General features: G+C 34.6%; 1 protein-coding gene across 11 annotated transcripts in view; it reads left to right on the forward strand.

The window, feature by feature from the left end:
• Argl (Argininosuccinate lyase) overlaps positions 1-27,660 on the forward strand; it is a 104,945-nt gene that overhangs the window by 13,176 nt on the left and 64,109 nt on the right. For 10 of the 11 annotated variants that reach the window (XR_012048399.1, XM_072910096.1, XM_072910103.1 and 7 more), the window contains 4 exons: positions 3,555-3,638; positions 5,952-6,083; positions 7,986-8,086; positions 15,947-16,140. Coding sequence is in view for 10 of the 11 variants with exons in the window: in XM_072910096.1 (XP_072766197.1) it covers positions 3,555-3,638; positions 5,952-6,083; positions 7,986-8,086; positions 15,947-16,140 (511 nt within the window). In the remaining variant the exon portion in view is untranslated. The remainder of the gene's footprint in view (positions 1-3,554; positions 3,639-5,951; positions 6,084-7,985; positions 8,087-15,946; positions 16,141-27,660) is intronic. The other variant, XM_072910097.1, reaches the window with a different exon arrangement.

Below are 27,660 nucleotides of genomic sequence, written 5' to 3' on the forward strand. Positions count from 1 at the left end.
AAAATTGATAACTTTTACGTTATTTTTTTTTATCCATTTGTAGTATATAGTTTATGTTTATATGTTTGTTTAAAAAATTTCACAATTATTGATGGAGGAAAGTTTCTCCTTTAAGAATCTTGTTTGCTCATTGCAGTATGATGATTTTTAACGGAGTTATGAGCGATCAAAATCAAAATGTCCATTTTTCATTTAATCGATGGCAACTCAGGAACAAAAAATTGTAGATAAATTTTTAAAAAACGATTTTATAGGGAAAACTTTAAACTTTCACTTTAGACGGTTTAAATTTTCACAGATTTTTTTAGATACGTGACAGGCCCACAAAGTGAGAAAAAAATTTTGCATTTTATCCAGCTCATAGTTTTCTATATGTAAAAATTACCAAACTCACAGAAATATAAAAATAGTAGTAAGCTTTCGAAAGTAGAGATTTTAGCTTTAACATTCTTTTTTTTTAATTTAAATTTTATTCATTTTTAACGAAGTTATAGCTGATTGAATTTTGTCTATTTCTTAAGAAAATTTAGATATTCCTCTAATTGTCATGCGAAATGTATATGAAAAAAATTTTTAAGATGTTCGAGAAAGTACGTTAATTTAATATATTCTGTTATAGTATAAGATTCTCGAACGTTCTAGAGAACAAACAAACGAGATGACGAAGTTTGTTTTCTCTTCAAACGGTTGTTCGATCTCTACGTCACATTGTCAATAGCTAAAATCGAGACAAATAACTTGGTGTCAAACTATAATTCGTTGTTGAAATTAAACAGTCGAAATGTGTTTGTTATAGGTCATACTTTTCAAATGTAACGAATATTATCAGCTGATAGAGATATCACTCGGACTTTATCGAGAATTCACACGTTCGAAATCTATCTTCGTCTCTCTAATCGATTGTCGTTCGAAGTTAGTTGCCGCGTAATTTCGGTCCATACGTATACGAAATGTATTTTTAATAAATCAATTTAAATTGAACAATATTTACGAGTTTTTGTCCTCTCACGGCGAATCAAATAAATAAACTTTAATATAGCCGTATTAATCGAAGATGTGGTTGCAATGTAAGAAGTTTGATAGTTAGAGTAAATTATATTTTATTTTTGTTACATATGATAGTTAGTAACAATATTTTAAAATAAATTTTATATTATTTTGTGGTAAAGAAAGAAAATAGTAATATAAGTGATCATATTAAAAACAAAAGTGTTATATGTTTTCTATATAATCTGAAAATCTTAACGCATATCTATGTATTGTTTGTTACTGTAATGTATAACTATAATGTAATGTATATATTGTTTATTATTTTTTATTATATTATTTATTATTTTTATTTTTATTTATTATTTTTGATATTATTCATTGAAAGTTGAAATTAACTTTTTTCTTATTCTAATAAGAAAAGCGGCCCCCTTCGATTTTACTGCACTTTGAATATGTTGTAGTCTAGGTTAAAAACACAAAAAATGAAGGGGAGGAAAAGGGATTTAAAAAAATATGACATTTTAGAAAAATCTGATTATGCAGTTTTAAAGTACATTAAAAATCATAAAAATTTTATTGGAAACTTTTTTTATGTCTTTTATCGTTTCGATGGTATTTGCTCAGAAATATAAAAACCGATATTTCTCAAGAGGATATTTCACCCCCTTAATGGCTGTATAGGCATGTATAAAAAAATACGTGTCTCCTATTTTGACCTAGATTACAACATATTTAAAGCACATTAAAATCTGATACTTCCATACCTTTCCTTGTTAAGCGGATTTAAAATAACTTTTTCTGTTGATTTCAATATGTAATTTTTTTATTTAATAACGCTATTAAAATATATCTGATACTAACTGCTATCTACGTATATAACTGCAATAATTTTGCAAAAAGTAATTTTCTCATGCTTTCTCATTTAATAATTTTATACATGTAAAGTTATAAAATTAATATTATTTTCATATATATTTATGTTCATTAAAGATTTAAATTAAATTTTTTAATTTAGATCTTTATTTTGATTAAACTCTGATTAACTCAATCGTTGATTAATTTAGAGAATGATCAATAATAGTATTTTAAAATTTATATTATATTACATAAGAGATTTACATGTATAGAACATTATATATATATATATATATATATATATATATATATATTGTCTTATAAGTTAATCAACGATTGAGTTAATCGAAGCTTGATCGAAGTAATCCTATGCCTACTTATTAATTATCGTACAGTTTGACACTTAACAAACAAAAAGATACTAACACTGCCGTTCCCTGCTACCGCCGATAAATAATCGATTCCGCCACCGCGAAAAGTAACATTTTGGCAATACCGCTTGCGCTGGTATTAAATACAACGGCGCAAACGTCTATATGTATGCATGTACGAATACATGCATACTTGACACATAGACAATACGCGAAAGAGAGAGAACATAACAGCATTTTAAAGTGTATTATCTTTACCCTTCAGAATGTACCTTTTTCTACGTTCACTTACCCTCACTCTTCGAACGCTCGGTCTATACTTACTATGTCTATGGTTACACATAAACGAGGCGCGTACATTTGTGTACACATGCACGCACGCACGCACGCACACACACGCTAAATTTTTAAAAATCAAAATTTTTTAAAAATTATCGATAGCGTGTTAAAACTGAAACTTTAAGCTTCAAAATGCTTTTTTTTTCTTTCATTTTTATCAAGTATTGACAATATTTCTGAAAAACGCAGGTTTAGTTTCAAAGTCATGTAATTCAGTCAAAAAAAAATCATAAGAAAATTTAAAAAAAAAACATTTTGTAGGTAAAACATTATACTTTATAAAACTTGACTTAAATTCTAGAGAATTTTTCTTATCAAGCTACAGAGTTTCAAAACTACACAATTTTAAGGAATAAAACAATGTGTCCTTTTTAAACTATAGAATAAGGAAAACACAAAAATTTTTAAAAACTATTGATAATGCGTTAAAGTTGAAACTTCAAGCTTCAAAATGCTTTTTTGAAAACTTTTTTACGATGATTTTTCATCGAGTTGCAACAGTTTAAAAATAGTTTTTCGAGTTATAAAAACTGTTTTTTATATTTTTGTGCGTAGTATGTGTGTATATATATATATATATGTATATATATTTACACATAAAATTTATTTTATTAACAATAAGAGCTCAAAATGACAACCATCAACTTCGATACACTTCACTAAACGTTTACCAATCTTTCACTTAACATGTTCATAAGTTGACCTTATATCTTTTTATGCAGAATATTGCGAGAAATTGATTTATACAAAAATAGGATGGTTTCATTTAAAAAGAAAAACAAAGTTGACCTTGAAATCTCCGAAGCGTCTCCACCCAAAGTGAAACCAATAATACCATCTTATGACTCTTTTAGAGACAAACAACTTTTGTCTGAAATATTTTTTTTCATTTTGGTTTAATTTTTATATATTTAGGCGTCTCAATGTGAACGTTTAGTGTTCTCTCTTCACTCACCCTGTATATATATTAAAGCGAAAATAAGAAACTCAAATCTTTAGGTGCAAAGCGAATGGGAAAATAACAAGTTCATTATAAATCATGAAGATGAAGATGTACATAGCGCGAATGAACGAAGACTTTCGGTAAATTTATAATATTATATAATAGCATAATCTTCTAAATAGCAAAGTGCCAGCAATATGTCAGCAATATAACAGCAAATATAATCATGACTTTACAGTAGATTTCTATCCATTGCATCTGCAACTGTTTATTTTCTCAGCTACCGTATAAAAGTAAAATCAATAAAAATTGAGCGTTATCTGCTATTACGATATGACAACAAATATATCAGCAAATATCGAGCAATGTCTGCCATATCCAAAATCGACAAAAAAACGACATGATATGCTTGATATCATGTAGTAACGGTAAAAAAATAACAAAAATGCAGTATGATTTATTATAAAAACTAAATATTACAAGCATTATGGCAGAAATGTTACTGATAAATTGCCAGTTACTTAAAAGTTTCCATCAGTCATAAATATAATATATAATGTAATGTTATATTCTATAATTATATTCTATATAATATAAGTAATTGGCATAGTTAAATAATTTTTAAAATAATAAAATTTTAATAATTAGTTCAATATTTTGAATCTTCTGTTAAAATCTTATCAAAAATTAGAAACCTAATAGAAATATCCTACACATTTTTTCAGCCGTGCTTGCGGCATCATAATCTTTATATTTTCCCGTGAAAAAACTGAAATATGAGATAGATAGAAAAACAAAATGCATTGATATATACTGCTAAATTATGTTTTACTGTCATCCTGTTAATATATGTTATATATATATATATATATATATATATTGCTAACATTTTGTTATATGAATCAATATGTATTGCATTGCAATCTTTTACATTATTATATACTGCACACTATAAGTTTTTTATTGTAATGTTGTTATAAATATAGAAATATTGCAATAATTTTGCGCGGTATACATTTGCAATATTACAATATTGTAGCATAACAACATTAAAACACAGTACCGTAACATGTACTGTAAAATTAAATATCTTTGTTGTCTTTAAAAATACGGACTTTTTTCAATGAAATAATATGATATAATATTTACTTCAATTTAACAAACTTAAAAAATTTAAAAATTTTAAAAACAATGATTTTGAATATTTTTCTCTATTAGTTCACTATAGTTATTTCTTTAAATCACACATACACGTAGTGTTATTTTTAATATTAATTTATACAAAACAATAAAACTATAAACAACAAAGATATTTATGTAATTTCCTGAGAAAAAAGTGGTTATAATGTAGTTATATATAAATATACATAAGATATGAAAAGATTTGATAACATATGTAATTTATGATCATATATGTATAATAATATCCGAAATTTGGCACAATATGATTTTATATGAACGTATCTTTATATAATCATATTTGGTTAGATCTAATATAGGAAAATAGATCTAGTCGAATATGATCATATAAAGATCATATCACGCCAAATTTCAGATATTAGGGTAAAGTAGCCTATTATGAAAGGGATTCCTAATATGAGACCTCCAATTATTTTACAAACGCAATTATTTTTCTTTATAAATGTTACTATTTCATGTTGATAATAGATAATCATGAAATCGTATGTAAATAACAGCAGCGTAGCGCACATGTACAGAGGAGTGTATGACGATTTTATAAATGACGCTAAGGGGAGTTCTTGGATGTGCTATTTAAAAGGGATGTAAACAACATAATTTAATAGCAATAACTTGATATTCACTTTTATTATGTTATTAACGTCAAATGCAACAATTATATCTTGGTGTTTGATCATTACTTTGAATTCTTATACGTGCAACTTTATTAATGTTTTTTAGTGGTAAAACTTGAATGTACTAACTATAATACCACTTAAAGTTTTTTAGTTAAAAATTACATTTAAAGAAAATATAAGTGTTTAGAAAAAAGTATCTCATAATTGGCACTTTTATCCTATTATATATATATGGTCAGATCATATCATGTCAAATTTCAGATTTAATTATACATGGACAAATCATATTACATGTGGCTAGATTGCATTAAATTTCGAATTTAATTATATATGATCATGTATAATCACATAACTCTATTTTTCTTTGGGTACTCTTAAGGGGATTCTACAATGCGTTGTCAATGTCCAGTTGCTAGTTGCTAAGGATGGCAACTCTTGCTACAAAATGCTATTTTCGGTTGCCTAACTTTTAACTTTTTTTTAGCAACCGGAAATAGCATTTTGTAAAGAGTTGCATCCTTAGCAACTGGCAACTGGACATTGACAACGCATTATAAAACCCCTTTTAAAAATACTCCATACATTAATAAAAAAATAATTAATATTATTACAAATGTTTTAAATGTTTTAATATAGGAATTAATTGGCGATATAGCAAAGAAACTACATATTGGAAGGAGTCGCAATGATCAGACTGTGACTGATACCAAATTATGGCTTCGAAAGTCGATTGATAAGCTTTTGTTTAGACTTAAGAAATTCATCGAGGTAAATAAAATATTACTATTTATACAATTTAAGTTCTGACAAAACAAATAAATATAAACAATTATAAGCACATATTACTGAACAAACTTGAGTCGTCCATTATAAAGGACCACACACACATATAATGGGAAAGTGGCTACCCGGTGAATTGTTTGAAAATGCAATATGTTATAGTTGATGACCTCTTGATCAAAAGTCCCAATAGGCTCGAGACCCAGATAGACCAAAATAAAGTTTCCGAGATAAAAGGCATCGAAGGTCACTCACAGGGCATTGCTCCGAAGCTCCGAAGACCGTTCGTGTGTATGTATATGTACGTGTGTATGTGCGTGCGTGCGTGCGTGGGTGTATGTATGTGTGTGTGTGCATGCCTGTGTGTGCATGCGCGTGTGCGCTTGTATATGTGTGTATGTGCGTGCGTGCGTGCGTGGGTGTATGTATGTGTGTGTGTGCATGCCTGTGTGTGCATGCGCGTGTGCGCTTGTATATGTGTGTGTGTGCGTGCGTGCGTGCGTGCGTGCGTGCGTGCGTGCGTGCGTGCGTGCGTGCGTGCGTGCGTGCGTGCGTGCGTGTGTGTCCGTGTCCGTGTGCAGGTTTGTGAATACACACACTCATGCATGTCCACACATCCACACCAGCATAATACATGCACATACATATACTCACACACGCGCGCACACACAATCACATACCCATACATACGAGCCACCAGACACATCTATACTCCCACAAACACATATTAACACACATACATACATACATAAGTAAATACTCACACGCTCACAAAATACCATTTACCCATGTGCACACACATACATATTCACACACCCACACACGCACGAGCGCACACATACACATACATATAGATACACACGAGCGATCTTCAGATATTCTCCTGTTTAAAAGATAAAACTTCAGGAAAATGCCCTATGAGTGACCTGCGACGCCCTCTATCTCGAAAACTGTTTATTTTTGGGTCTCGAGCCCATTAGGACTTTTGATCAAGAGGTCATCATCTACAACATATTACATTTTCAAACAATTCGACAGGTGGCCACTTTCCCATTACATGTGTCCTTTTAGTTCTTTTATAAAATTTTTTTATAAAATATTTTTAAAAAATTAATTAAATAATACTTACTCTTCTGATATGAGTTAATATTTGTTCATGATTATTTATATTCATTTGGTTAGATTTACGGATATAATATGATCTTATCTCGGCTAAAAATATGATCATATCGCGACAAATTTCAGATATTATTATATATGATTTGTCATATCTTGTATTTTATGTCAAAATACTGCAACTTTGCACCCGAAGTGCAAAGTTGAAGCCTTATAACTCAAAAAGTATTTAATTGAAAAACATTTTATTATAGTGGTTTGGAAAGCTCTCGAGATAAGCTACAAGAATGTGTAATAAAAAATAGAAGTTTTTATTTAAAAAAACATTAATGACCTTGACCTGATTTTGACAAGGTCATTCAAGATTAAGTCCACATTTCCATCATGTGTTCCCTTCAAACCATGCAACTTCTATCTGAAACATTTTTCAATAAAATCATCCATTCGCAAGATAATCGACGATATCACTTAAAATGAAACACCTTATACACATACACATATATATATATATTTTTTTTCTTTTGTAAAAAGTGTGAAAGTTGTTAAACAAAAATTGCTCAGATGAAATACGTTCACAAAATTGCTATAGTTGTTGAGTTTATTGTTTAGAAAACTTTTATTTTAACGTTTTTGTCCAAAAGAAAATATTACTGCCTTAAAAATAAAATTAAAATTAAAAACTTAATTTATTATTACATATTTTAAAATAACATATAAATTATAATATAAGAAAGAGGATGCTAAATATTAATTTAATATTAATTTTGAAAATAGGTTCTCATTGCTCGAGCGGAAGAAGATATAGATATAGTTATGCCTGGATATACACATATGCAACGGGCACAACCTATTAGATGGAGTCAGTGGTTACTGAGGTAGAACAATTCATTTATAAATTTTCAATAGAATTAAATAATAAAAAATTAAAATAACTCTTTCAAAATATTCTATAAAACCAAACATTCTATAAAATCAAATATTTTATAAAATCAGAAGACACAGCAGTGTCTAGCGCCAAAGTTCACGCACAGCGAAGCACCCCGTGTATTTATATGCGAGTCGACTAGTTAAGAATTTTTTATTATCAATCCTTAATAATAGTTGAACTGATCGAATTCTTAATAGACTTAATTGATAGCTTGAATTTGAAATGTATAGGATGAGTCAAACCTGACTATTTTCAAAATGTTTAGACATAATTGAAGTGCACGAGAGAATGTTTTCTATGGCACTGAACTTTTACTTTATCATAATTTTTACTTTTACGACAAAAAGAGCTCTCAATCTTATGGAAATTGGTCCGCGGTTAAATTGGCTCAAATTTTGATAAAAGATAGTTTTTAACCTCTTGAACAATAGTCTAAATGGCTACAACTCACAAAAGTTTATAGATGTTTGTATACGTGCCTTTAAAGTGAAGTCTTTTGAGCACTCTGTAACTTACCAACTCGTTTATTTATATGCTATGTGTGCCTGTATATTTGTAGGCGTGTCCGTACTGTTCGTTATGTGTGTGCATATATATGTTTCTGTGCGTGTATGCGCGAGTATGTACATCTGTGTATGTTTACATACACATAGTATATCGTGTAGTAGAGTTGATGGTTTTTGCATCTCAAATTCAACCTTATGATGGAAAAGAGGTCGAAAAAATTGAGATGCAAAAACCATTAACTTTGCTACACGATATACGTGTATGTGAACACACACAAATATACATATTGGTGCATGCACGCACAGAAACATATATATGCACACACATAACGAACAGACACGGATATATATACTTATACCCACAAACATAAACAAACAGACACAAGCACGCCTACAAACATACAGGCATACACAGCATATAAATAAACGAGTTGATAAGTTACAGAGTGCTCAAAAGATTTCACTTTAAAGACATGTACACAAAAATCTATAAATTTTTGTGAGTTGTAGCCATTGAGACTTTTGTTCAAGAGGTTAAGAACTATTTTTATTATAATTTGAGCCAATTTATCCGGGGGCCAATTCCCATAAGATCTATGCGGCGTCCTTTATTTAATATCGCAATTACAAGTATACAGTAATTACTTACTAGAAAATTGCAGAATCACAATTAAATATGTCTGCGCGCTACAATCGCAAAGGACCACGCATACATATAATGGGAAAGTGGTTACCCGTTGAATTGTTTGAAAATGCAATATATGTATGTTATAGATGACCTCTTAACCAAAGTCCCATTGGGCCCAAAACCTAAAAATGAATAGTTTTCGAAATAGAGGACGTTGATCACTCATAGGGCATTGCTACGAATTTTTATTTTTAAACTTTTCAAAAAATAAAGCGGGGGAGATGGATTTTAAAAAAATATGACATTTTTGACAAATCTGATTATTTTAAAGTACATTAAAAACCATAAAACTTTTATTCGAAACTTTTTTTTATAGAAATATAAAAACCGACTTTTTTCAAGAGGGTGTTTCATCCCCTTAACGGCCGTATAGGCACGTATAAAAAATTACGTCTCCTATTTTTATCTAGACGACAACATATTCAAAGCGCATTAAAATTGGAGGGGGACACTTCCATACCTTACCTTGTCAGTTTTGTAGTAATCTCTAAACATGTTCAATTAAGAGAGTTGACAGCTCCAGTTCCTTGGACCCTTTTTTATGGCTCTTAGTTGTGAGTGAGTCATGAAGATTCTATTCGAAAGAATTGATGTTTTCTTTTTCATACGAGACTAAAAACTGATAGAACCTAGTAATAAGTCTTATAAAGAAGCTTGACGAACCGTAACTGTTCGACTAGTTTATTCTTGTCAGAGTGACAACAGCAGTGATTTCAAGGAGTTATGGAATACACATGGTAGAAGTTTTACATTAGAACAAGGTCGCCACTCGTTAAATTCTTGTTAGATTCTTTCTATTTTAATTGTTGTTAGAGATTATTCAGATAACCGTAACTCCATCGTCTCCAGAAAAGTTCCTCCTTTTGTTAAATTACTATTATCGATTTAGTATCAATCTTATTTTTGGTTTCAATTTTATTAGTTGAAATAGGACTTTCTGGAGAGTTCAAAGTCGTAAATACTGCACATAGTAGCATTACTACGTTTTTTGGATTAAACAGCATTATTCTCTAAAAAAAAGAATTTTTAAATTAAAATTTACTTTATAAATATTGTATTACAGTTATTAGCAACAAAAGTAATATTTTATTACTTATTGTTAATACAACGTATTAATACATATTTGTTACAAATATTCTCCAAGCTCCATAAAAAATAATATATTGTTTTATCACATAATTTATAATAATTTAATAAAAAAGATGAACACCTAAATTTTGAAAAAAGTTTAAGTATGTAAAGGCAAAAACAATAATAAAAATGTTTATTAATTGATACATACATAATATATGCACACGCAAGATATTAACAGAACGAAATCATATACTGCTGATTAGTTTCGAGATACTTTTATATAGAATGCGTAATAGTATGTGTTCCACTACACGCCGTTATAAATATAAATATCCTAATGCATCAATTACGGTATGCATTTATTTATGTATACTATCGAATGATCTATGATAATTGACTTTAGACCTCTCGTCAAAGAGATTTTCCTTGCTCGATCAGTTTTATTTTTAATTTATAAAAATATATTATTTTTATCCTATGAGTAAAATATTTATTGCTATAATATATAATAACATAATTGAGAGTACGGTAGCGCGCACAAGGCGAGAAAAAGATCGAGGGATCGATGTGTCAGAGATATCACGGAGAGTTCGACTGGAGACGGAATGGCGGACAAGATCGAGAGATACGGTGAAAGGAGTGAGGTTGAGGGCTAGGAACGAAGAAAAATGAAGGGAGGATTGGACCGGAAGGACAGGAGGAACGGAGCGGGGTTAAGGAAGAAGAAGGAAGTGGAAACGAAGAGGAAGGTGCAAGGAGAGATAGAGGATTTAAGATAAAAGAAGACAGATAGGAAGGAGAGGAGGAGTGTATAATGAGGAGAAATGAAGGCGGTGGCAGGTGGAGGTTAGATGCGAGATGTGAATAGATCGAGAAAGGGGAAACCAAATGAGTGGAGTGCGGAGGAAGGAGAGGGGGAGGAGGAAGAGGATTGTCAGGGAAAAGGAAACAGCGAAGGAAAGTGAGGAGGAGAAGAAGAGGGCCAAGAGAGAAAAGGGGAGACAGAGGAGAGAGAAGATTGAGGAGATGAAAGGTTGCAGGGGGTGAGAGAAAGGTACAGAAAATCGGAGAGAGACGAAGGAGAGATGTAACAAGAAGAGTGAGGGGAGTAAGAAGTGGATGGAATGGAAGGAAGGGGAAGAAGAAATGTTATAAAGAGCTGGCAGGTGCAGTTGGAGACGCATATGGCGAAAGGTTAGAAGAAGGGGAGGCGATAAGACAGGGTGAAGAGAGGAGTAAGTATGAGAACAGGCTAAAGAAGATAAGGAAGAAAGCGGAAAGAGGAGGAAGAGGACAGGCAGAGATGGATGAGCTGAGGCGGGAAAGGGGAAGAAGGATAGGCAGCAAGAGGAAGTGAGGTGTAAACGAGGAAGCATGAGAAAATGAAGAGAGAGGTAGAGAGAGAGAAAGGAAAGAACTGGATATGAGAGAGAGAGAACGGGATATGAGAGAGAGAGACTTGGCGGTAGAAGTGGAAAATGAAGGGAGAGGGGGAGGATAGAGGGATGAAGGGCGAAAAGAAAGGAAAGAGGCGTGGGGCAGGGAGCGGGGTTAAGATGTGAGGTCGCTCAAGGCCAGGATCATGTGGGGAGATTTTGAGAATAGAACTGTGTATATAGTGGAATGAGGTGCGGAGAGAGAGAGAGAAAGAGGAGAAAGGAGAAAGAGAGAGAGAGAGAGAGAGAGAAAGAGTGAGAGAGAGGATGAGAGAGAGTGAGAGAAGAGAGTGAAGGAATGTTTTTATTTTTATAGTTAGACTATGCATAGTGTGAGAATGCGAGGAGAAAGGAGAGCGAAGGAAGGTGTTATAACATAGATGAGGCTACATATAGTGTAAGAGTGCGGAGGAAGCGAAAGGGGAAGAAGAGGAAGGAAGGGAAAAGAGGAAGAGGAGAGAAAGTAGAGAAGGATAAGAGGGTCAGAGATGAGATGGAGATAAGTGGAAGAGGAAAGGAGAAGGGAGAAGGAGAAGAGTAAGGGAGGAAGAAGAAGGTTGGAAGGAGAGAGGCAAAGAGGAAGGCAAAAAGGGGGAAAGAGGAAGAAGGAGAGAGGGGAAGAGGAGAGAGGGGAAGAGAGAGGAAGAGGAGGAGAAATGGAGAGGAGGAGACGGAGAAATGGAGAGGAGAAGCAGGAGAAGAAGAGAGTGAGAGAAGAGAGAGAGAGAGAGAGAGGGGGGGAGAGAAAGGGAAGTAGAGAGAGTGAAGGTGAGAGAATGTGAGCGGAGAAGGTAAAAGAAGAAGAGCGAGGTGCATAAGAAGAGAAGATTGGATGGACTGGGGACGTAGAAAGGGGTGTGGGTTGTCAATAGAAACGAGGTTAGATTGTAAGGGCGATGGAAGCACTTAGGTAATTAGTGAGGTAAGGGAGAAAGAAAGAAAGAGAGAGAGAGAGAGAGAGAGAGAGAGAGAGAGAGAGAGAGAGAGAGAGAGAGAGAGAGAGAGAGAGAGACGAAATTCCGCCACGAACGATAGAGCGAGATACCGAGCGAACGCCGAGGGACCACGGACTCCGAAGCCGCATCCCCTGGAGGATCCTGTTGTCAGTGAGGTCGCTCTCGTCCACGAACGACCGCACGCGAACGACTCGGGCTTTTCGTCTCTGGCGACGTCGCCATTTCTTTGTATTAGATTCCGGTTTTGCCACGTGCCACCCATTCGCCCGGGAATTAGTGAATTATTAGCGGTACTGGCGACGTTCATCAAGTGGATAGAGCCATTAACGCCTTCGTAGCGACGGCCTCGCATCTGTGATTCTCGCGATCTATTGTGTTCCGACTCGATATTGCGTCTCGTCTTTCGGGAGGACTCGCGCCCCGCGTATCGCGCTCGCCCGTCGTGTACGTGTAAGACGTAGGTGCTAGTGTGTTGTCGCGCTGAAAGGGTTTGGTGCTCGACGTGTGAGTACGTGTTCGCGTGTGCGTGTGCCTTACGGGTCGCGCCTTCGTAAGTCTTGTATATTTCGCGTGTATTGTTTGTCCGCTATCATATCGCGCCCGTTGTTGTAAATTCCGCGCGTTTTTGTACGTTGTGTGTCCGAACTATCGTAGTGCGTGTGGTGCGTATGTCGGGAATCTGAAGCGACGGTAGCGTTAACGTAAAGGGAAGTGAGAGGACGTACGACCGTCCGCGTGCGAATCATGGTACCTTGCGCATATCGGTATGTCTTCGAGCAACTCGTGTCCGCTACGAGCTTAACAACTTGTCACCTCCGGGAGAAAGTTCAGTACCGTATCGCATGCTAGCTACTCATAATTTTGCGCCCTTTTCGGCGGCTTTCGTTTCGCGTTTCCTTGAATCATCGACTATTCTTTCGGGTACGTTTTCTCGACTGTATGATTTTGGATTCATTTTGTTTTCTGATCACTTTTCATGTCTCAATATTCACGGCGGCTATTAGCGCATTTTCTGTTCTAATAAACCATATTATTATACTTTCCTTTTATATTGCACGTTCTTATTTGGTGTCTGTTCATACGTGTCGAATTGTGTGTCGAATACCTCTTGTATATCGCGTCTCCAACACCGCCCTGCCCTTCTACCGTTAGGCGAGCTAGCCCGCCTGTGAAGGACGGAGAAACTTTCGGCGGTTTGCGACTTTTTCGCGTTTCGTGAACTGGCGCGTGAAAGATCCGCGTCTGACGCCCAATTTCTCGGGTTCGCATTATTTCGCCCGTCCGTCACGGTGCGCACGGACCGTTTCCTGATCTGCACGCATCATCCCATTTTGACCCCTTTTTTTGACGATAATTTAACAAGTATCTTCACGCTCCATTTTCCTGTCCCATCGTCAACCTCGGGAAAATCGTCGCAGTACTCTTACGGCCGTTAAGGGGATGAAATGCTCTCTTGAAAAAAATCGGTTTTTATATATTTCTGAACGTCAAAACGATGAGAGATATAAAAAAAAGTTTCCACTAAAAGTTTTATGGTTTTTAATGTACTTTAAAACTTCATGATCAGATTTTTCGAAAATGTCATATTTTTCGAAATCCCCTCTTTCCCCTTCTTCTTTCAATTTTTGAAAATTATTAAATTTTTTTTATAGCATATTTAACGACAAAATCACTCATATATGATAAAGTTGTATTCCGAGATTACATTTTTCAGAAATAGGTTAGCAATACCTCTATATTGCTATACGCGTGCCCCATTCGTATGCTTATGGTACTCACTATTCACTGACGCAAAATCTTTCTTTGCAATATCAGAGACAACTATGAATTGCAATAAATAATTTATATTGAAACTTTCATACAATATATTGAATAATTATGTTATTATAGATAGATAGTCAGTTTATTGCATACCAAACAGGTTAGGTTAGGATTACAAACAGGATTACAATCTATTTTCACAAAAAAAAAAAACTTAATACATTTGTACACACTAACAATACCTCCATTACATCCCCGATCCTGGCCATTTAGCGACTTCACAAACTATATCCCTCTCCCTACCCCACGTATTTTCCCTTTCCTCTCTATCCTTCATGCCCCTTTCTCTATTTTCTCTCTCTCTCCCCTCTCTCTCTCTTCCCCCCTCCCTCCCTCCCTCCCTCCCACCCTCTCTCTTCCCCCCTCCCTCCCTCCCTCCCTCCCACCCTCTCTCTTTATAGTTCCGCTAAGATCGGCCGTGTAAGTCTCCCTCAGCCGAGATTTTTCCGGCGCCGATCGATAAGCCGCTCGATGTCGCTCACGAGGGATGGTCCTTCGCACAGCCAATCACATCGCGGCACGCTATCGCGCCGCCGGGTCGCACACGCACAGGTATATCGAGGATTTTCACGCCCTTCGTTGCGATATCGCCCTCGGACCCGGGATTTCGAGACGGTCTATTTTCGTCTCCCCTGATCCAGGGTGGGAGGCTCCCTTTGGGATGTCTCGGGAGTATCCTCTGCTGCCGTGATCACACCGTGATGGGCTGATCAGTCAAAATACCAATCTCATCTTTCAAGGTCGTGAGGCGTCCTTCGATAGCCAGGTGTTCGGCGATGTTTTGCTCCTTGCCGCCGTCGATCTTCGGTGAGGTCCCTGACTTAACGCGTATCGCTCGAAAAAAAAAAATACAAAATTAATATGATAATTCTATCGCGCGCGATAATTGCCCCTCTGGAGGTCGCGGTACGTTCCTCGTCCTCAGCGGACTTATCGCAGCCGATCCGTTCTCGATCCGCGATCGTGGAAGGCGGGCGGACGCGCGAGACGGCCACGTCACAGTACATATAAAAAAATACGTGTCTCCTATTTTGACCTAGACTACAACATATTCAAAGCGCATTAAAATCCGAGGGGGACACTTCCATATCTTTCCTTGTGAGTCGTCCAGCACGTATGGAAGGAATAATATGCGTTATTTCGAAGTGCGTGGTTTCATTGTATATAATTTAATCTACTTTTAATCTCCCAATCAGTTCAATTATATTTGGATTCAAATAATTGGAAAAGTAATAAGACTTTTTCAGATTTTGATTTGTACTAACTCTAATACGATTCACATCGTTTAAATATATCTAATTTTATTATTAATTTCAAATTTCATAGCTATGCCTGGTACGCGAAGCAAGATTTGGAAAGACTACTACAAGTACGTAAGCACGTTAACATCTTACCGCTTGGTAGTGGTGCGATAGCAGGAAATCCTTTCGCCATTGATCGTCAATTTTTGGCTATGGAACTTGGTTTCGAAGAAATTACCGAAAATAGCATGCATACTGTCGGAGATCGAGATTTTGTTGGTATGGTTTATAAATGTATTTCTATGGCATATGTGCGTGTATATATATATATATATATATATATATATATATATATATATACATGTATATATATGTATACACATATATATCACTTACAGTTATATGTATATTATTTGGATATATGTGTTATCTTAATGTCTCCAATGTTGAATCGTTTTTGTATCATTGAATAAATATTTTATCGGAAGACAAAGAAAGGCAATGTAACTATGAAAGACATAGAATATTTAGGCGCGCTTTCCTTTATATTTATTTAAATTAAAGATTCTTTAATTAATAATAAGTAATTGGATTATTGAGAAGCAGACGTGATTAAACGCAATTTTTTCTTTTTCAATTTGTTTTTAATAGTTCAGTTTTGTATGTTTTAGTCTCTAATAATAAGTTAGATCATCATCACAACTATTATATAATATTAGATAAAACTTAATAATTGGATCATTCGAATATTCAATTGTAAACGCTTACATAATATGTAAGTTAAGTATCGCACACTGTGTTAAACTTACAATTAATAACGTGTGAAATTATACTGTTAGAAATTATAATATTAACGAAAACGCCTGAATGTCACACGTGTATTTCTTTATTTTCATTGTAACGAACTATGCGTTATATCACCGATGAGATAGGGTAAAATCACACGGTACGGGAATCATTGTGCGGGACAGAGGATGCGTGATTCGAGCAGCCAATCAGCGCTCTTCCGTATTTTTTATCCCGCATGTCTTTCATGCCCTGTGCACACAGTGCGTGAAAGACCTGAAAATGACACGTTTCGGGAAATAAATACATAATTAAATAAACAAAACATAACAAATATTATTGTTCTGGTGAAATAATTTTAAAAAATAATTATTTCATCAAAACAGTAATATTTGTTAATTTTATTCAAGTATACTATTTAAAATGTTGAAATAAACATTACTGCGGCAGTATTGAACAAATTTTATTTAAAATTATATTATTAAAAAAATTATTTTTGAATTTCTGACGCATTTTTGGTCATTTTTTCGTATTGTGTGCACAGGGCATGTTAAAATTATGCGTCATCATTGATCTGTCTCTAGAATTTTGAAACAAAGATTAAAAATGGATAATAAATTGTTGATGTTACAAAAAGCTATTAAAATTTTAATGAAATTGTATGTGAAAACTATATCTACAATAATTTTTTATTTAGTTTCAACCGACACTCTTTTAATTCTAACTTTTATAGGTTAGACTAACAATAAGTAAGGTCGGAAACACACAAAAAAACTTAAGCCATAAAACTGAAAGTATAAGCGAATGGACCAATCATGGTCGAGACAGCCATTTTAAAACGTCAGCAGCGCTGAAAATTCCGTATGGTTTAAATTATTACGTCTTAAGTCTTACGGCTTAAGTTTTCTTATGTGTTTCCGGCCTAACGCAAACGCATACAAGAAAGGTACAGAAAAATGCGAAAGAGCGCTGATTAACTGCTCGAATCACGCATCCTCTGTCTCGCACGATGATTCCCGTACTATGTGATTTCACCCATATTATTGAAGACCGTCGGCCTTACGGGGTTTAGTATGACAAGAAAAAACCGACAAGGCAAATATTTTCTTGCTGAAGGGGACCTTAAAACGGTTTTTTTTTACTAAACATAATTTATTTTGCCTTGAAAAATATTTTTGTTGAATACACAAATTAATAATTGAAGCATTTTCATAATTGTAGCATTCATAATAACAAAGAGCGCCTGCTATATTTCATATAAAAAACAAAAGAAAAGTTAAACACGTTATCTTCTTACATCATAACGTAACAAATATTTATAATATAAAATTTCAGCAGTTTGTCTATGCACAAAATATAGCTGGCACAATCGAGAAAACATCTAAGAATAATACTAAACTAATAAAAATAACCTCAGAAGTCCAAGAAAAAACATTTTTCCATTAAACTTTCGTACATATGTGCATATGTAAGATCGAGGTACGAGACTAAAGCAGAGCATAGATTTTAGTTGCCTCATATCACAAAAAAATAGAGCTGTAATTTGTTTGTGTGATAAGGAGAATTGCCGAACGAACAGAGAGCGAGAACGTCTTAGAAGCAAGCGAGATAACTAATATAAAAGAGTCAATTTTTATTTTATAAGATGTTTATATTATAGATAAGATAAGATCTCCGCGAGACTGGTGAGTCGTCGAAAGTGAGGGAGAGAACGAGTAAGGAGTAAGCGAAATGAACGACATCAAGGTGTTCCGAAGTCTTGCTCACGGGGATTCCTTTATTCATTGTTTTTTATATCACATATCATCTTACTATAGAAAATAAAACTTTTATTTTGCATTTTATTGGATTGAAAATAATTTTAATGAATTAATGAGATTTTTGTGATTAAAATGACACCACACACGACATAAATCGAATAATATTAATTAGAAAGATAATCATAATTATGATTATTGATTAATACGAAAAGTAATGGATAAAAGAATTCTCGCGAACGAGACTTCCGAACACCTTGATGTCGTTCATTTCGCTTACTCCTTACTCGTTCTCTCCCTCACTTTCGACGACTCACCAGTCTCGCGGAGATCTTATCTTATCTATAATATAAACATCTTATAAAATAAAAATTGAAACTTTTATTTCGCATTTTATCAGTTTGAAAATAATTTTAATGGATTAATAAGATTTTTCTAATTAAAATGACATATCAAACACGACATAAATCGGATGATTTTTAATTAACCAATAGTCATAGTTACAATTATCATTTTAACTAAATGTTATCCAATTTATATCGTGTTTGGTATCATTTTAATCACAAAAATTTCAGTAATCCATTAAAATTATTTTCAAACTTCAATAAAATCCACAATAAAAAAATTTATTTTTTATAGTAAGATGACATTATATAATACCAGCGACGAGATACTATTAAAGACCGTCAGTCTTACGGGGTTTAGGGTGACAGAAAAAAATTACCAACAATACAAAGATTTTCTTGTTGTAGAAAGAAAATCTTTGTATTGTTGGTAATAAAATAATGGGGGTCAATATTTACGTGGTCAATCGAGACCGTTGTCAATATTTACGTGGTAAATTGGGACCGTGGTCCATATTTACGTGGTCAATCGGGACCGTGGTCAATCGGATCTGTGGTCAATCGGGACATACATATATATACAGGGTGATTCAGATGACTTGTGCCAGCCGTTTTTCTCAGCAATGGAACGTCACAGGAAGTTAAGGAAAAAATTTTCATTACTAAAGGGCACCCAAAGTATTCATTGATGATAGTTCCAACTTCTGGTATAAACCGGAAGTAGGTGTTACTTGGGTTAACTTTAAAATTTCAAATGGGAACATAGGTCGAATGGGGTATCATTGGATAGAGCTTCGAAAAAAAAACAACTTTTATTAGAACTTAATTTAATTATCTCTTACAAGTTTCTCAAAAGAAACGTTTAATGTGTGAATGTCTGCAATAACTTATAAATGTTCAAAATGCCTGCCATTTTGATGTACACATTTCCGCAAACGTGATTTAACACTATCCGTAGCTCGTAAAACTTCTTTGGAGCTTAGCGACTGACAGGTGTTTCGAATTCGCTCCATCATGTCTTCTCTTGTTGTTGGACGATGTTGATAAACAATATCTTTAATCTGTCCCCAAAAAAAGGTCCAAAGGAGTCAAGTCTGGAAATCGAGGTGGCCACGCCACAGGTCCTCCTCTCCCGATCCACCGTCCAGGAAACAAGTTATTTATTGCGCGTCGTGCTAGCCTAGAGAAATGCGCTGAACAACCATCTTGTTGCATCCACATCACTACTCACTTTGCTAGTGGGACATCTTCCAAAAGCTGGCACAGGAAGTTTTCTAGGAAATTTGCATATTGGGTGCCGTTCAGAGCCTCATCGAAAAAATAGGGTCCGATGATTTGGTCTCCGATTAGCCCACACCAAGTGTTGACGGTCCACACATGCTGATTATCTACTTCTCGCAACCAATACGGGTTTACTGGTGACCAATAATGGGCATTATGGAGGTTGACCTCGCCGTTGCTTTTAAATGTGGCTTCATTTGTCCAAAGAGTTGATTGATAGAAGTGATGATTTTTTTGTCAACAACCATTGACAGAAATTCGATTTTGAAAATCGTATCCTCCAAGTTCCTGGTGCAAGTTCAAGTGATAAGAATGGTAGCGATTAGTATTCAAAATCCTCCAAACTATCATTTGACTCAGTCCAGAAACAATTGATATCCTCCTAGTTGAATCATGAGGATTCACAGCAACGGCAGCAAGGACATCGGCTTCTCTTTTATCTCTCACAGGTCGCCTAATTTCCTGGTTTCGATTGTGTTGCGGATAAAGTTTACCAGTTGTTCGAATCCGAAAGGCTAAACGCCTAAAAACTTCCCGAGACTGAGGAATACGACTGGGGGTACTTTTCTGCATACAAACGCTCGACTGCTCTGTAATTTTGGCGACATTCACCCAACACTATAAGTATATCAAAACCTTCCTGATTGGAAAATATGTTTGCTTTGTTGATGATAAACCAAAACTGAAGAATCATCATGAATTTGACTTAAATTTCTGTTTGTATCAAAGGAATGTCTCTCTTTGAACGGTGTTTTCAATAACACGTGTTTTCGTTAATTTTTCTAATTGTTGACATTGACGTCGTACAATTATGTGTAATGTAAATAATACGTGTATGTGTAATGTGTGAGCGATGTCGATTGCCCATTTTGAACATTTTGCAGACATTCACACATTAAACGTTTCTTTTGCGAAACTTGTAAGATATAATTAAATTAAGTTCTAATAAAAGTTGTTTCTTTTTCGAAGCTCTATTCAATGATACCTCATTCGACCTATGTTCCCATTTGAAATTTCAAAGTTGACCCAAGTAACACCTACTTCCGGTTTATACCGGAAGTTGGAACTATCATCAATGAATACTTTGGGTGCTCTTTAATAATGAAAATTTTTTCCCTAACTTCCTATGACGTTCCATTGCTGAGAAAAACGGCTGGCACGGGTGGTCTGAATCACACTGTGTATATATATATATATATATATATATATATATATAGACATTTTCTTCTTTACCAAAATTTTATTTAAAGCATAATTTTATGTTATAAGATAAAATAGTTAGCGACTTATGCGGCGGTAATAACTCGTCGAACGGTCAGCTGCGCCCGCGCTCGCGGTGTGCCGCGCCGTTCCTATCTGCCTTCTGTACGCGACGTGTGATTTGCTAACTATTTTTGCTTATAACTCAAAAACTAAGCTTCAATTAAATTTTGGTAAAGGAAAAATTGTCTTAAAATTGTGTCAGGAATACGTCATTTTACGGAAGGTTGTTCTGGGACACCCTGTATATATGATATTGTATTGTTTTTCTATTACAATTAATAAATTCTGTCTTTGTCTAATGCTTTGCTTATAATATATATAATATATATATATATATATATATATATATATTATTTCTCTCTCTCTCTCTTTCTTTCACTCACTCTGTTCCTTCCTTTTACGCACACACTCAGACATACACACATCGCGTGTAGCAATCAGCTGATCGCAGCGTCCGACGGCCGGCGATTCGGAACAACTTTTGGTCATTAAAGTAATGTTATTTTAAGGAACACGTATTCTTGACGTAATTATAAGACATTTTCTTCTTTACCAAAATTTTATTTAAAGCATAATTTTATGCTATAAGATAAAATAATTAGCGACTCATGTGGCGGTAATCACCCGTCGGACGGTCAGCTGCGCCCGCGCTCGCGGTGCGCCGCGCCGCTCCTGCCTGCTTTCTATACTCGACGCGTGATTTGCTAACTATTTTTGCTTATAACACAAAAACTACGCTTCAAATCAAATTTTGGTAAAGGAAAACTTGTCTTAGAATTGTGTCAGAAATACGTCATTTTACGGACGGAAGGTTGTTCTGGGACACCCTGTATATATATACAGGGTGTCCCAGACTTATCAAATCACCTGTTAATGGTGGATTCCTGAGGTCATTTAGAGACGAAAATCCTAATACCAAAATGTCGAGGCTACAATAGTTTTCAAATGGTAACAGTTTAAAGTTGACCAATTAGCATGACAAAACTTCGCGCGCTCAGGCACGTCGCATATTAAAAGTGTCACCGCACTAAATTTAATTATCAACATTGAAATATTGATAAATTATGTATTTAATTTATTGTTAAGTTATTGTTATGTAGTAATTTTTCTTGTTATTAAAATAATTTTATAAATTTATCTCCTTCATGTGCGGGTAATAAATTTCGATATTAGAATATCTCTGCAATGACAGAAAATCCTCGTAACCACCTAATTAAATTCAATGTCGATATTGCGCGTGGAATTACGAGGATTTTCTGTCATTGCGGAGATATTCTAATACCAAAATTTATTAACCGCACATGAAGGAGATAAATTTATAAAATTATTTTAATAACAATAAAAATTACTACATAACAATAACTTAACAATAAATTAAATACATAATTTATCAATATTTCAATGTTGATAATTAAATTTAGTGCGGTGACACTTTTAATATGCGACGTGCCTGAGCGCGCGAAGTTTTGTCATGCTAATTGGTCAACTTTAAACTGTTACCATTTGAAAACTATTGTAGCCTCAACATTTTGGTATTAGGATTTTCGTCTCTAAATGACCTCAGGAATCCACCATTAACAGGTGATTCGGTAAGTCTGGGACACCCTGTATATATATATATATATATATATATATATATATATATATATATATAATATTGTATTGTCTTTCTATTACAATTAATAAATTCTGTCTTTGTCTAATGCTTTGCTTATAATATGTCACTCCGTTGCTGTTTCACAAGTTCATATTTGCAATATTTTTATTCATTTCCTTGAGCAAAAATGATTGAAAAACTAATAGTAAGTTTGTGAGAAAGCAACTGGGCGATATAACGACTAGAAAAAGACCGAAGGAGCGTATTGTAAAAGAAAAAAGATACGAGAAAATGTTATAATATTAGAATGTGCATTTACTCTCCAGGCATGAAACAAACAAGGATAGTCAATAGATAATAATCTGTCCTTGTCAAATAAGCAGATTGTAGTTATACCATCTATCACGACGTTAAGTAATCAATTTTCGATACTATTTTACCCTTATGCCTCGATCTCGAACACTCGCATAGGTACGAAAATGTTTTAGTCAGAAATGTTTTTTGTTAGATTTCAAACTCATTTTTAAAAGTTGATTTATTATTCCTTCATGCATTTGTAAGGAGAGACTACATCATATTTGTACATACAAACTGCTAAACTTTTATATTTAACAAATATAGATGCAAGGAGTCGATAACATTTTTTGTTTTTTTTTTTCGTTTTTAACTGAAAATTGAGTAGTCTCTCCTTTGTTACTATATTTACTTTAATCATAGAAAAGCACATTTTTCATTCTGTGCAAAAGAACAAAATAATTTATAAAACTAAATTATTGATTTCGTCGGTAATACAGACAACTTTAGGATCCGCCTAATAGTATCTCATCGGTGTCTAAAATATTAGGTAAATATTGACAATAGCGGACCCAGCCCCGATCACCTTGACCTTGACATATGTTCTCAAGGTCACCCTCCTGAGTGACCTTCAGAAGGTTTTAGCCGTCGCTCGTTTTTTTATTAAAAAGTTATTAACAAAAAAAGTTTCAAAAATTATACTTTTTTTAAAACATAAAAGCTGCTGCTTGTTATATGTATGTAAGATCTAAAAATTCATGTAACAACATCTTGTACTTTTTAACGCTAGCAAATTTTATGACTTGACACAGTGACGAGTGAGAAATAACTGGGAAATATATCTCGTGATATCTACGTGTTTATGGTTTCATACGAATCCTCTCTGTGTTTACATTAGCAAGGATACATTGTGTCCGCATACTATATGATCGACAAGTACACTTAACTCACACTTTTTCGCTGTGAACTTAACCGTACATACACACACGTGGGCCTCCGGCCCTTCCGCTCCCGCACCCATCCTGTCCACTTCGCTTTGCGTAGAAAGTTGCAAATCCATGTGAACTTTGCTTTGTTTTGTGACGTACGTGCAATGTAAGTTTGTGTGCGTGCGTGCGTGCGTGCGTGCGTGCGTGCGTGCGTGCGTGCGTGCGTGCGTGCGTGCGTGCGTGCGTGCGTGCGTGCGTGCGTGCGTGCGTGCGTGCGTGCGTGCGTGCGTGCGTGCGTGCGTGCGTGCGTGCGTGCGTGCGTGCGTGCGTGCGTGCGTGCGTGCGTGCGTGCGTGCGTCGTGCGTCGTGCGTGCGTGCGTGCGTGCGTGCGTGCGTGCGTGCGTGCGTGCGTGCGTGCGTGCGTGCGTGCGTGCGTGCGTGCGTGCGTGCGTGCGTGCGTGCGTGCGTGCGTGCGTGCGTGCGTGCGTGCGTGCGTGCGTGCGTGCGTGCGTGCGTGCGTGCGTGCGTGCGTGCGTGCGTGCGTGCGTGCGTGCGTGCGTGCGTGCGTGCGTGCGTGCGTGCGTGCGTGCGTGCGTGCGTGCGTGCGTGCGTGCGTGCGTATAGTGTGTGTGTGTGTGTGTGTTATAAAACTAATTGTATTTAATTCTTTGTGTTTATGATTAAAGTAAAGAAAATTTTGTATTTATAATAAAAAACTTCTATATAGCAATGATTCACTGCTCTAAATTTATTTTTGTTCATATATATGTATCAGTTTTATATCAATATTACTCGTTTATGCCTCTTAATATTCAAAATAGCTGCTATATTTTCTATATTTTTTTTGTTAACAACTTTTTAATAAATAACGAGCGACGGCTAAAACCTTCTGAAGGTCACTCAGGAGGGAGACCTTGACAACATATGTCAAGGTCAAAGTCATCGGGGCTGGGTCCGCTATTGTCAATATTTATCAAATATTGGTACTGTCGATAATGAAATAATGATTAAATACAATAAAACTCTTATTTTATTATTTTGAAGACAGCGCACAGAAGATTTATACATTTATACATTTTTAATAATAAAACAATAACTATGAGTTAAAATATTCATGATTTAAATAACTCATATAATTAAGGTAAAACGGTCATAATTCTTTAATTATGTCCAGGCCCATCAGGCCTACTTGGCAGTCACAAAAATTTACGCAGGACCAGCGATCTTTAATAATATCTCGTCGGTGGTTATGTACAAGTCGATGTGCAAGAATAGCTCGAATGGTATCACATTAAACAATCGAATGACATTGAAATGTGTACACGCAACGGCAGAAATGGTGTCCGTCGGCAATTTCAGGATCACACGCATACACATGAAGTTAGTACATATGTATACGTATGATTTCTGTTGTATGTGTGTAACGCTGAAGTTGTCGACGGACACCATTTCTGCCGGTACCCGTGCATACTTACGTATATGACAACCGAAGGCGTCTCATACACTTGAAGCGCGTACGTACGTAGGTGGTCTGAAAAGTTCGTGGAGCACCATCTTTAAGTCAATAATAAAATTATATATTGTAGTGCATTTTCAAGTTTCATTTGTTATATTAACATATGAAAAGTTTCAAGTCTATCTGTCGATTCATTCTTTGTTTACAAGCCATTTGAAGTTGACGTGTCAGTATATTTTTTAAAATGAAAAAAATTAAAATAATTAGTAAATGGCTCAATAATTAAATAATAAATAATGAAATAGTAACAGAGGCGTAAAAGAGCCGAATATAACAATATAATATGAATTAACTAAATAATTAAATAATTAAATAATTTATTGTTACAACAATGAGCTACAATATATAAATTTGGTATAATAAATAAACGGGCGCAACGGAATTTTTAAAAAATCTAATATTAAACAGTATTAATGAACAATAATTGATTAAATTAATGCGAACGTTTCGGCCTAATTTTTCAGGCCCTCTTCAACGCAAAAAATAAGCGGAAAGTAGACGCAAACTTAAATAGAATACATAGTCAAAAAATTTCTTTAACGCAGTGTAGTCAGAGATATAAAAGGTTTTTAACTAATCATAAAAACTGAGAATCAAAATTCTTTGTCTTATTCTAACGATATACGCGGTGTTTAATATTGTGAAAACGTGTAGTAAGCATCTCGAGATAGTTGGTAAAGAATAAACGCCCAAATTAAATTAATTGATGTAAAAGTCTGAAAAAGTTGGATATAGGTAAAAATACGTGCTAATCTAAATCCGTGATATAAAATTTAAACAGAACAGCAACAGTCATTTACGAGTTTAACATCGAAATTCAAAAATTAGAACATTAAAATTAAAAATTAAAAAATTAATAAAATTGAAAATAATTAAAAACAAATTAATTTAAAGGCATTTGAATATAATAGTGTGATAAATTTATGAAGGGAAATATAATTAAAAATAAATTAATTTAAATAAAAATCAACTTACATGCAGAATAACTTATATAAGGCATGGGTGACAGTAGTCCTAATAGTACACCAATAATAAGAACCGGCAAACAATTAAGCATCGTGCTGTAATTGAATTCTTTGTAAAAAAAGGATTGAAAGCAATAGAAATTCATACTAAAATGATAAATGTGTTAGGGGAATGCTCCTTCTAAAACAACGGTTTGTAAGTGAGCACTTGAATTTAAACATGGTCATACAAGCATCGAAGATGATTCCCGTAGCGGACGCCCAAAAAGTGCAACAAAACCAGAAACCATCCAAAAAATTCATGATATGGTAATGGATGACCGGCGAGTGAAATTGCGTGAAATTTCTGAGGCCCTAGGCATCTCAAAAGAACGAGTAGGTCATATTTTGCATGAAGAATTAAAAATGAAAAAACTATGCGCAAGATGGATGCTGCATCTGTTAACAATTGATTACAAACGCATTCGAATGCGAGTTTCTCAAGAGTGTTCAGATTGTTTCAGCAAGAATAAAACCGATTTTATACGTCGATTTATAACTATGGACGACACTTGGCTCCACCACTAAACACCAGAGACTAAACAACAGTCAAAACAGTGGACAGAAGCCGGTTGTTCTGCACCAAAGAAGGCAAAGACGATTCCATCAGCAGGAAAGATTATGGCATCGGTTTTTTGGGATACAAAAGGAATTTTATTGGCTGATTATCTTGAGAAAGATAAAATGATAACCGTAGAATACTACGTAAACCTTTTTGATCGTTTGAATGAAGAAATTCGTAAGAGAAGACCCGGATTAGCAAAGAAAAAAATCAGTTTTCAAGACAACGCACCTACTCACAAAAGCGTTTTGGCAATAGAAAAATTAAGGAATTTGAAGTATGAAGTGCTAAAACATCCACCTTATTCACCAGATTTGGCTCTTTCTGATTTCTATCTGTTTCAAAATTTGAAAAAATTCATATCTGGAAAGCATTTTTCGTCTAATGAAGAGGCAGCCGTGGAGGAATATTTTGCTGACCTTCCAGAATCGCACTTTAGAAATGGAATAGAATTATTAGAAAAGAG

Source organism: Anoplolepis gracilipes, unplaced genomic scaffold (assembly GCF_047496725.1).
Source record: "Anoplolepis gracilipes unplaced genomic scaffold, ASM4749672v1 Contig19, whole genome shotgun sequence".
NCBI classification, from domain to species: Eukaryota; Metazoa; Arthropoda; class Insecta; order Hymenoptera; family Formicidae; genus Anoplolepis; species Anoplolepis gracilipes.